This window comes from Zingiber officinale, chromosome 9A (assembly GCF_018446385.1).
Source record: "Zingiber officinale cultivar Zhangliang chromosome 9A, Zo_v1.1, whole genome shotgun sequence".
NCBI classification, from domain to species: Eukaryota; Viridiplantae; Streptophyta; class Magnoliopsida; order Zingiberales; family Zingiberaceae; genus Zingiber; species Zingiber officinale.
In genome coordinates, this window is record NC_056002.1 from 64,129,059 (window position 1) to 64,141,994 (window position 12,936).

Here is a 12,936-nt window from a genome sequence, read left to right on the forward strand (position 1 = left end):
CCCGAGCCCCTCACGCGATTTCCCTCTTCCTCGCGCCGAGTCTTCTTCCCCTGTCGATTTCTCCTTTGCCCTAACCGCTCGGCTGCGGTTTCCTTCTCTTCTCTTTTCTCCCGACGCCGATCCCACCTCTTCTCCTTCCTCTCGGCGCCGACCACCTATTCCTCTTCTCCTCGAGGCCGATCGATTTCCTCTCCTCTGCCCGACGCCAACCCGAGCCATTATTCATCGAGCGACCGCCGACCGAGCCTGCTTCCATCTCTTCGCGAACACCAGGGGCCGCCGGAAATCGAGCATCTGAACCCTAGGTCTGGTTCCTGGGCGCTGGCCGAAGATTTCCTTCCTCCTCCGGTCGTGCGAGCACAAGGGATGCAGATCCCTTGCCGGCAGCCCGATTTCCCTTCATCTTCCGGCCACTGCTTTGCACTCCTCAGCCCTAGTGCCGGTCACCATGTTGTTCCTCTGTGCTGTGCCCTAGATTTTCTTGTTCCTATGTATTAGATCACTGATTGTAGTACTCTTCGAGTTGAGGTTGGGTTCTGATTCAATCAAGAGCACTTGAACCTCTTGGATTACGACAAGTGCTGATTTTTGGGTATTTTGATTTAGGGATCAGTTATCAGCGGCTGAGGGAAAACGATTGGCACCATTGTAGGTACGGCAGATTTGGGTATGTACGGTTCGTATCATATATCATGCTAGTTTGATCATTTTAGCTTCGGACAGCACTGATTTCGAGTGATCCACAGTTCCGATGATCCCGCTTCGGCGGTGACGCCCTCGGGCCGTATCCCACCAGCGGTCACTTGGTTGTGAATTGAGGTAAGGAGTATGTAATTGGTTTTGGATGTAGATCAAAATGAATTTGGATTATTTGATTAGTTGATATATGTGTCGAATTAGGACTAAATCGGGTAAGATGCTATGATTAACCATGTTTATTGCAAGTCCTAATTCGAATGGATTAGAAACGATTGAGGAGTTAAATGATTCAATTAGGGTTTATAATTGGATCTGAGTTTATATTAGCTTCTTGAGGATTTGATTTAGCTAATTTATTTATATGTAATTAGCTAAATTTGGATACCGTGTGTTACAGGACTTTGACGCGAGACGAGTATCTCGACGTCGTATTTGGACCAGATTGAACTTTCCTATTGGAGGCGGGTACTTTGACTTATGTCTTTTGATATGCATAATAATGTGTTTAACATATAGCAATAATTGTGTGATCCATTTATTTCGGTTGGTCACTACATGATCTGTTACATGTTTGCTTGTTTACTTATTATGCACTGCATGTTATTATTTACCTGATCATACATGCTGTAGGTAGTGACCCAACCATATGATACATTATGTTCAGGACTTAGGGTTTATTTGATACCCTATCTGTTTGTGTACCTTCCATCTGATACATTGACTTGTGGTACACCTTTTATTTATGTATGGATCTTGCTATGCTATTCATGATATTGTCATGTTTAGTGTCATGCATCATCTTGCATGATTGCATGCTGTGCGATTGTCTGCTCCATTATTGTTGAGTGCATCGCCAGTTACATGTATCTGTACACACCACCACTCATGGGCTAGTGGTATATCAGACAGGTGTGTGGCAGTTCTGCTGTTTGACTCTATTGGTCTGGTGACTCAGCGTGGTAGCCGGCAGACAGTTCCGCTCTGTTTGGCTCCGTTGGTTTAGTGTAGCAGCGTGGCAGCGATTGGACTTTGTTTGGCTCCGTTGATCCGCTCATGGGTAGTGTGACTCGGCGTGATAGCGACAGAAGTCCTCCCGTCGTGTCTGGGAGATGAGAGCATTCGCTCCCCATTTATTATTCCGGTAGGGTATGTGTGTATTCCGACATTCGTCCACTCGGTCACTCATCGAGGCGATGATGTCAGAGTGCACGGTTGTCACAGCTCTACCCACTCAGACTCACCATTGTGTGTGAGATGGCTGACTGGCGTCAGGGGTGACCATGTCATTGGCATCATATGTATGATGCATTTATTGTTTGTGTTTGCTGCATTTATATGAATGCATATGATTGACATGCATACAGGATTATGACACCCACGGTTTGACGACCCTGTTACCTTTTTACCTTGATCCTGGTTAGTACAGTTTTCTCCTGTTTTTGTTTCAGTTGCATTTATCCTTCTCGTATTCAGGAGACTGTACGCATGATTAGTGTTGCCTGTTATTTACTTTATTTTGCATATCAGTTGTACCTGCTGAGTGTTGGACTCACCCCGCCTCCATTGTTGTTATATTTTCAGGTTGAGGTTGTCCGGAGCAGTTCCAGTCGCTAGTCCCCATTGCACGTAGTGCTAGTCCTCTGCTGATCACGAGTTGTTGTTTTAGTTTCTCTTTTGACTATGTTTAGACTTGGTTTGTTTGATACTTGGATATTGTATGGATTCTTATCGTTGATGGATTTTGGTATGATTTGGTTTTGTTCTACTACATGCCTGCCTGGACGGCAGAAGAGGTGAGTTCGTCGGATTTGTGTTTCATGAGTGTAGTGGAGTAGGAAAAATCGGATTTGAGCTTTACGAGTGTAGTTGAGTAGGGTTGTTTTCGAGTCATCGTATTACTGTTCCATTTGTGTACTATTAAACTGCGTGGTTGTGTCAGCCAGAGGCTGAAATTGATATTAACTGCGTGGTGATTGTTTTATTATTGTTATTATTCCAGCCGCATGTGGCTGAGGTATATAGTGATTGTAGAAAGTTTCAGATTGTCCGCCGTACAGGGGAGGTGCTGCCGAAATTTCTTCGGACAGGGACTCCTCCGGGGCGTGATACCTATTGTTACTTTAGTTGATGGGTCTTTATCTTGTGCTCGTAGGTCTGGTATTATCAATTCTACCCCCTTGCTTTCTCTATCCTCTATCTTACATTTACCTAGTTTATCCTTTAATTTGCTCTCTATCAATCAACTAATTCGTAATCTTAACTGTTGCATCCCTTTTTTTCTCGATCATTGTTTATTTCAGGACCTTTTGACGTAAAAGATTATTGGTAAAGGACACGAGTCTGGCCTCTACATTCTTGACACACCGCTTCCAAATTTGTTTGCTTGCGCGAGTGTCACTTCTGCTTTCGAGGCTCATTGTAGGTCGGGACATCCATCTCTCCTTTTGCTCTAAAAGTGTTGTCCACAATATGGTAAGGTGTCTTCATTTGATTGTGAGTCGTGTCAGTTTGCAAAAATTTCTTAGTTTAAGTGTAAATAAACGTGCTAATTAGTTCATTCTGTTATTTGGGGTCCGTGTCTTATTTTGTCTAAACATGGTTTTTAGTATTTTGTTACTTTTGTATATAATTATTCTCGTGTAACTTGATTATATTTAATGAAAAATCGCTCTGAGTTATTTTCTCTATTTTGTGCCTTTTGCGCATAAAACTCAGTTCAATGAGGTCATCCGTACTTTACGAAATGATAATGTCAAGGAATATACGTCCGGTTTATTCCAATCTTATAAGACATGCTTCATGAAACCTCTTGTATTGATACTTCATCTCAAAATGATGTAGCTGAACACAAAAATAGACATTTTCTTGAGACTGCATGGGTCCTTTTATTTCAAATGAATGTTCTCATACCTTTTTGGGCCGACACAGTTTCTACGACATATTTTTGTTGGGGTTACAAGGTTGCAAATATCGTGCCACATTAAAAATACATGGAAAAGATCATGGGTTTATAAGAAAAAGATATCTCTATTGGCATGAGGCCTTTTGGATAGAGTCCGAGAGCAAAACCATGAGGGCTTAGGCCTACAGTGGCAATATCATACCATTGTGAAAATATCTAAATTCTTTTCGATCCTTCAATTGGTATCAGAGTGAGGTCGCTCTTCACCGGACTAACCGCCGAAAGAAGCATGAGCTAGAGCCATGATCCAAAATCGAACCATGTGGGTGAAACCTTGAATAAAGTCGGGGAGGCCTTGAGCAGGTCAGGAGTGACCCAATACTTAAGAGGAAACCCTGAGCAGGTCAAGAGTGATCCGATACTCAAGGGGAGGCCCTGAGTAGGTCAAGAGTGATCCAACAAGGTTACAAACATAGTCCCATATCGAAAACACATGGGAAAGATCATGAGTGTATAAGAAAAAGATATCTCCATTGGCATGAGGCATTTTGGGTAGAGCTCGAGAGCAAAACCATGAGGGCTTAGGTTCAAAGTGGACAATATCATACTATTGTGGAAATATCTAAATTCTTTTCGATCCTTTAATTTTCACATTAACCGCATGTCATCCACAGTTCTTCACAGTGAGATCCCTTACAAAGTCTTTTTTCCCAATAAATCGTTGTTTCATGTTAACTCTAGGATATTTGGTAGCACTTGTTTTGGTCGGAATGTTCATCCGCATGTCACTAAATTAGATCCCAAGTCTTTGAAGTGTATCTTCCTTGGTTATTCTCATCTTCAGAAAGGTTATAAGCGTTATTGTCCTACTATTAACAAATATCTTATCTAAATTGATATTTCCTTGGTGAAAGACACACCTTATTTCCTGTTGTCACCTATTCCAACTCGTCAAAGGGAGGAGGATGATTTGTTGGTTTATTTTGTCACATCCTCTACATCCGTTCCAGAACCGGCTCCTATCAAACCACCTTTTATTCAAGTTTATTTCAAGTGTCAATCTCCTTATTCATGTCATGCACCTATTACTTCGTCATAAAATCCAGATCCAATCCCAAGCGACGATCTTCTTATTGCATTACGCAAGGATAAACACCAGTGTACTTATCCTACTTTTGTTTCTTATAATGACTTATCATCTTCCTCTTGTTTTTTTATTGCTTCACTTGACTCTATCTCTATTCCTAATATTGTCCATGAGGTCATATCTCATCCTGATTGGAAAGATATAATGATAGAGGAGATGAATGCTTTAGATGGCAATGACACTTGGGACTTGGTCGATCTACCTTCAGGGAAACGAGCTCTTGGATGCAAATAGGTATTCGCAGTTAAAGTCAATCTTAGTTGCCAAATTAAAAGTCCATCTTGCCATTAAAGGCTATGCTCAGACCTATGGGGCAGATTGTTCTGACACTTTTCTCCTGTTACAAAGTTGATATCTGTTTAATTGTTTATTTCAATGGTCGTTACTCATCATTGACCTTTACATCAACTTGATATCAAAAATTCTTTTCTTCATGATGATCTTCAAGAAGAGGTGTATATGGAGCAACTTCCTAGTTTAGTATGATGAAAATTTAGTCAAGGCAAGTTTATTGTCTTCGAAAATCTTTGTATGGTTTGAAACAGAGTCCTTGTGTTTGGTTTGGAAAATTTAGTTAGGTTGTTGAAAAGTTTAGTATGATGAAAAACAAGTCAGATGTTCTACAAGCTATCAGAAGTTGGTATCATTCTATTAGTTGTATAGGGAGATGGTATTATTATCACTTGAAGTGATACTACGGGAATCTCATTTCTTAAATTTTTTATTCATACTCAGTTTCATACAAAAGACTTGAGGGTGCTAAAGTACGTCTTGGGTGTTGAAGTTATAAGGAGAAAAAAAAAGATATATTTCTATCTCAGAAAAAATTGGGGGCAAAAGCTTGTAGTGCTCCAATGACTCAAAACCACTAAAGGGCTAAAAGTTAAATATGTTTGCAACAAATTGTGTTTCAACATTATATTTGAACAAACTTAAAGGTATGTTATGTAGGGGTGTCAATTCGGGTGAGTATGGTTGAGTTCAGTTAAGGTTGGAATTTTTTTTTTCAATCTCAACCCCAACCTAACCCGAACACGAATATAACCTGAAACCCCTAAACCCAACCCAAATCCGACTCGAATAAACCGATTCAAAATAACTTTTTTTTAACTATCTTCCCTATAATTCTTCAATTTTATCTCAATACTCCATCATTATCATCCTAAATATTGATATCCATAAAAGTATCTTAATTTTTAAAATAAAATTTAATTTAACCCCCAAAAACCCATTAAACCCTAAATTTGGGTCAATTTGAATCAACCCGAACCGAAACCGAGCCCAACTCAAAAACCCTTCAACCTAAACATGATTTGAACCAACCCAAACCCGAAAATCCCCAACCTAAACCTGATTTTTTTGGATCGACTCGGGTCAGATCGGCAAGTCGGGTTCATTTTTGCCACCACTATGTTATAGGCCTATATATAAATATATAAAATATAGTGATAGTGTCCTAAAGAGAATTGATTGCAAGGGAATAATTGTTAATAATTGAACAACATTATTAGTGAAATTCTTATTTTATTATTAGTCTTTTAATTTTATACAGGTGGAAAATTATAATAAAAGTGAAGTACTACTGCTTTAGTGATGGATTAATTATAATTATTTAGATGATTCTAAAACAAGAAAGGTAGTTTAATTGAATCTTTCTTATCAAAGCAATTTCGAGACAAGAAATCAAATTTGTGGTACAACTAGTACTGGTCATGTTTTCTGCTATGTAATAGATATGGGTGATCTCACACTTTTGATTCTTAGGTTAGGCAATAGCATTCGTCTGAGAGGTATAGATGTTTGGTAGATGAGGCCTACTCTTTCTTTCACAATTAGAGAGAAATCATGCATATTTTTCTTTGTTCTTACTTTAATAATCAGCTATTTAGATAGCTATTGATTGCTATACAATTGTGACTTAATTTATTGGATGCTTAAATTCTGTAACAAGTGTTAAATATTAAAGAAAATTAAAACAAAGAAAAAGAGGATGTTGTGAGAAGCAAGGGTAGATAGGTCTTTTTATCTTTTGTTAATAAGTTGATTCTTAGGATTGTATGGCTATATAAACATATGTAATTCGACTGGAAAGGAATGAATCTTTAAACTCTTTTATTACAACATGGTATCAGAGCAACCCTAACCCTAGTGCCGCCGCACCCTCTTTCTCTTGACGCCGCCTCATCTTCATTCTCTTTCTCTTAACACTTTTCTCCCCGTCGAACACCACCTCCTGCTCGCGACTTCTTCCCGAGCTCATTTCCTCTTCTGCTCCAGGCCCGACGCTCCTCCTGCTCGCGAGAACTTCTTCCAGCGGCGACGTCTCTTCTGCTGCTCGGGACTTCTTCCAGCGGCGTCTAGGGCACAGCGGCGTTCCCTCGCCCCTTCTGCTGCTCGCGATTTCTTCCAGCGGAGTCTAGGGCACAGCGGTGTTTTCCTTCCTTCTTCATCTCGCGACGCCTGATCCTCTTCACCGCTAGTGATTCCACCTCCTTCGCCGATCTCTGCTTTTTCCTTTCTTCCCCAACGCCACCACCTTCTTTCTTGTGCAGTGCCGGCGGCAGTTCCTCTTCTGATCTCCTTGTGTGGCGCAGGCGGCAGTTCCTCTTCTGATCCCCTTGTGTGGCGCAGGCAGCTATCTCTCGACGTTGTGATTTCTCTAGCATTTGTTTTGTCGTGATTTCTCTAGCGTTTTTTTTGTGAGTGTAATGGCGGATAACGCTAGTGAAACCTCGGGGATTTCTGTGAATCCTATGACGTCTTCAGGACAGGTACAACCATTTTTCACAATGGCAGGCACAGGAGGGTCCGGTCTTCAGATAGTATCAGAAAAATTGTCCGAGACAAATTATGCATCTTGGGCAGTTGCTATTGAACTTTATGTCGAAGGACATGATAAACTTGATATTCTTCACGGCTCTAAAGTAAAACCAGATGAAAATGATCCTAGCTTTCGCACTTGGCGGCGTGACAATATTCAATTAATGACTTGGATACTTAACTCTGTTAGTTCTGGCATCAAACAAGTCATTCTTCATAACAAAACAGCGTATGACATGTGAAAGACACTGGAGCAGATGTATGGACGTCGACATGATATGCTGCGTACTTATCAGCTCAGCAGTCAAATTTTCAAACTTGAACAAAGTTCTATGTCAGTCACCAATTATTTTGCTACTCTGAAGGGGCTGTGGGATGAGTTTGACTACTACCGGATGAAAAATTGGAGTTCCACTGATGATCATCAGAGATATTTAAAGCTTCTGGAAAAAGACAGAATTATTAAATTTTTGGATGGACTTAATGCAGAGTTTGAAAATTTAAAAGGGCAAATCCTTGGTCTTGATCCTACTCCCTCTCTAGAACAAGTTTACTACAAAATTCTTAGTGAAGAAGGTAGAAGAAGGACGATGAACAACAAGGGGATTTCCACTATAAGCCCTCCGATTGGGGAGACCTCTGTCTTTATTGGTTCTGCAAACAAGTTCCGACCTGGGGGAACTAAAGGACGAGGAGACAGATTTTGTCGGCACTGCAAGAGGACTAATCATGATTCAGATTTCTGTTGGGAAAAATATCCAGAAAAGAAACCTGAAAAATTTAAACATAATGCTAAGAAGGCTCCTAATAGTGGTAATATTGCTATCCAAAAGTTAGAAAATGAAGAGATTATTGGTTCCTCTGTGCCTTCTACCACTGGATTGTCTTCTACTGATATTGTTAACCTCCAGCATCTTCTCTCTCGGCTTCAGGCTTCATCTTCTGTCTCTACTCCAGCTCAAGCGCACACAGGTATTCGTAGCTTGGGATTAAGTGTTACTAGTCCCAGCTTTTACAGTCCCTGGGTCATTAATTCAGGAGCTACAGATCACATGACAAATGCTGCTAACTCCTTTATTTCTTACTCTTTATCCTCTGGGCAGGAGAAAGTGATCATCGCAGATGGAACCAAAGCCACTGTTGCTGGCAAAGGTTCCATAAAACTTACAGATCATTTTTTCCTATCCTCTGCACTTTATGTTCTTTCCGTTTCTATTAATTTACTTTCTGTTAGTAGCATTACTAAACAACTACACTGCTCCGTAACCTTTTTCCCTGATCATTGTGTCTTCCAGGATCTCGAGACCAAGCACACGATTGGGACTGGCCGTGAAGTAGGGGGTCTTTATTATTATCAGCTTGAAACAACATCTGCTCTGAAATCTGCAGCCAAGTGTTTGGAAAATAAGCATCAAGAAATTCTTTTATGGCATTCTCGGTTGGGACATTTGTCTTTTCAGTTTTTAAAAATTTTATTTCCTAGTCTCTTCTTTTCTGTTTCTCTTCAGTCATTTCAATGTGAAATCTGTCAGTTGTCCAAACATTGTAGAACCCATTTTTCCGAGTCTATAAAGAAGAGTTTGTCTCCATTTGATCTTGTTCATTCGGATGTGTGGGGGCCCTCTCCTGTGACTTCTTTGGATGGCTATCGATATTTTCTTTCTTTTATTGATGACTACACCCACTGTACATGGCTTTATTTGATTAAATCTAGGGAAGAAGTTCCTCGTCTCATTCAAAATTTTTGTAGAATGGTTGAAACCCAATTTAGCTCAAAGGTGAAGACTCTTCGTTCTGACAATGCCCGTGAGTACTTTGCACAGTCTCTAAATACTTTTCTTGAGGATTCAGGAATTCTTCATGAGTCATCCTGTCCCTACACACCACAACAAAATGGAGTGGCCGAAAGAAAGAATCGTCATATCCTTGAAACAGCCCGTGCCCTATTATTTCAACGTCACTTACCCAAATATTTCTGGGCTGATGCTGTCCTTGCAGCTGCTTATCTCATCAATCGATTGCCATCTAAAGGTCTCGGGAACCGGTGTCCTCTCACTATTCTTCATCCTGACGTAGAGTTGTTCTCCCTTACACCTCGGGTTTTTGGTTCTCTTTGTTTTATTCATGTTCTTGGTCCCAAGTCCTCTAAACTTGATCCTCGTTCTATACGAGGAGTTTTTATAGGGTATTCCACTTGCCAGAAAGGCTACAAGTGCTTTGATCCTATTACTAGGACAAGATATATCTTGAAGGATGTTACCTTTTTTGAGTCCGAGTCCTATTATTCTCCTCAGTCTCGTCCTCAGGGGGAGACTACTACCTCTTCCTTTGTACCTCAAGTGGTTCCTCATGTGATTCCTTCTCCTATTTCACTGGATGTCATGGAAAATGGAAAAGATGCTCCATCACTGGGCTCACAGTCTTCACCAGATATTATTACTTACAAACGACGACGACACAAGCAAGGACCTACTGTTGATCGGCTAGTTGAATCGGATGCTTCGGCTCCTGATCCTGTGAAGTAGTTATCCTCATCAGTTGAGCCAACCGCACCTCGAAATATGGATGAGCTGAACCTTCCTATTGCTGTTAGGAAGGGCGTCAGGTCATGTACTCAACATCCTATCTCCAACCACATTTCATATTCTCGTTTGTCTCCTTCATATCATGTATTTGTTTCACAGTTATCAAATCACGATATACCTTCTTCCTATTATGAAGCTGTAAGGGATTCAAGGTGGCAGGAAGCAATGAATGAAGAAATGGAGGCTCTCAATAGAAATGGTACTTGGGAATTAGTTGATCCCCCAAAGGGGAAGAACTTGGTTGGTTCTAAATGGGTCTATGCCATCAAGTATAACTCAGAAGGTGAAGTGATAAGATATAAAGCCAGACTTGTTGCCAAGGGATTCACCCAAACATATGGGGTGGATTACTTGGAAACTTTCGCACCAGTTGCAAAGCTGAACTCGGTCAGGGCAATTCTTTCTCTTGCTGCTCAATATGATTGCCCTCTGTTTCAGTTAGATGTTAAAAATGCCTTCTTAAATGGTGACCTTTATGAAAAAGTATACATGTTACCACCTCCTGGAATTGAAACAAAAGGAAAGGTTTGCAAGCTAAGAAAAGCTTTGTATGGGCTTAAACAATCTCCCAGAGCATGGTTTGATAGGTTTTGTAAAGTCATGATATTGTTTGGCTTTAAACAAGGGAATGATGATCATACACTCTTTATAAAAAAGAAAGAGGACAGAACTACCATTCTTTTGGTTTATGTTGATGATATGATAGTTACAGGTGATGATGAGGTAGAAATCCAAGCTCTTAAGTCCAAGTTAACATCAGAATTTGAAATTAAAGATCTTGGATCATTGAGGTACTTCCTGGGCATTGAAGTTGCTCGATCAAAAAAAGGAATCTATGTATGTCAGAGAAAATATGTGTTGGATTTACTCAAGGAGACAGGGAAGCTGGGTTCTCGGCCAGCGTTTACTCCTATAGAAGTAAATCATGATCTTACTAGTTCTAGTGGGGAGGATCTTACAAATCTGGAAAAGGGAACATATCAAAGGTTGGTTGGAAAATTACTCTATTTATCTATGACTAGGCCTGACATCACCTATGCTGTTAGTGTAGTAAGTCAGTACATGCATGCTCCTAAGACAATTCACATGAAGGCTGTTGACAGGATTTTAAGGTACTTGAAATCATGTCCTGGAAAAGGCTTGCTGTTTAAAGGAGGTGGTGATCTGAAGGTGGAATGCTATTCTGATGCAGACTGGGCTGGTTCTCGAGATGATAGAAGATCCACTTCTGGCTATTGCACTTTTTTGGGAGGAAACTTGGTAACGTGGAGTAAGAAACAAAATGTTTGTGCACGGTCTAGTGCTGAAGCAGAATATCGAGCCATGGCACATGGTCTTGCAGAGATGTTGTGGTTGAGTTTTCCGTTGACAGACATGTGATTAAAGGCTGAATTACCTCTCAGACTGTATTGTGACAACAAGGCAGCAATCAATATTGCAAATAATCCGGTACAACATGACCGGACTAAACACATTGAGATTGATCGTCACTTTATTCGGGAGAGACTTGATTCTGGAGAGCTATGTCTGCCTTATGTTAAGTCTGAGGACCAACTTGCTGATATGTTTACAAAAGCTATACCCCAAGCTGTGTTCAACTCTTCTCTTAGCAAGTTGAACATGTTTGATATATATGTTCAACTTGAGGGGGAGTGTTGTGAGAAGCAAGGGTAGATAGGTCTTTTTATCTTTTGTTAATAAGTTGATTCTTAGGGTTGTATGGCTATATAAACATATGTAATTCGACTGGAAATGAATGAATCTTTAAACTCTTTTATTACAACAGAGGAAATATTGGATTATCATGATAATCTGAATAAGGGAACTTTGTTCTCCTTTCTATAAATTTTTTTTTACCAAGAACAACTTCTACAATCAAACATCTTACCAAGAATAGTATTCTCAAACAGACATTTTATTTTGGAAAGAATGATATTTGGCAAAACATCTTAGTCAGGCTCCTTTAGATTCTTTAAACTACATATTTATTAAAACTTACATAAAGACGTATAGACCAATATTGGTACAGCATGGCTTCATAAGCCTTAGAAACTTGGTTTGAAAAGCTTAAGCTTAAATGTTAATACTTGAAAATATAAAGAATGTATAAAAAGTCTACACAATTAAATTTACATTGTGGCAATTCTATGGTTTTTTTTCAAGAACTAGATAGAGGTCAAAACATCATTTGAAAGACAAAATGATATATAGTAGAAAAAAATGTTCATCTACCTTGCATACTGAAAGAATGTCTGAAGTTTCCTTGAATGAGGCTGGTCCTAGATCGATGGGTGCCCAACCTGAAACAAATCAAGCTAAAAAAATTGAAAATAAAATAAACAGAGACGGCATATGCATGAAAATATGATTTATAATGCTAATAATCATAATTTCATAGCAAAACACAAATGGAAAAAGAAAAGTGTTGCTTCAATTCATAAAGTGGGTGATCACATAGCAGTCAATCTTATTTTTACAAAAAGACGCCACCTATTAGCAAAATCATCAAAAAGAGCATCCCTATTTACATCCTTTATAACCTTGTTCATCCTGATTATGAAAAAGTAAATAGTTCCATTGAAATTGCTCATACTTTTCAATTTTTAGGCAAAGTCAACCTAATTTCAATGAAAGGGAGAAATTTAAATGAATTTTACTTCAAATTAGTACAAGTGAACTTATAATGAACAAATTAAAGCTGATAGGCACCTATTTGATAATAATTAAAATTGAGGCACCTATATGATGATTTTGAAAAATAACAAAAAAAAGGAGTGTCCCTG

The 12,936-nt window shown here is 39.5% G+C and overlaps 1 protein-coding gene across 4 annotated transcripts in view; it reads right to left on the minus strand.

Moving 5' to 3' along the window:
* LOC122020204 (phosphoglycerate kinase-like) overlaps nucleotides 1-12,936 on the minus strand; it is a 90,343-nt gene that overhangs the window by 49,638 nt on the left and 27,769 nt on the right. For all 4 annotated transcript variants that reach the window (XM_042578020.1, XM_042578021.1, XM_042578019.1 and 1 more), the window contains exon 5: nucleotides 12,386-12,453. In XM_042578020.1, the coding sequence (XP_042433954.1) occupies nucleotides 12,386-12,453 (68 nt within the window). The remainder of the gene's footprint in view (nucleotides 1-12,385; nucleotides 12,454-12,936) is intronic.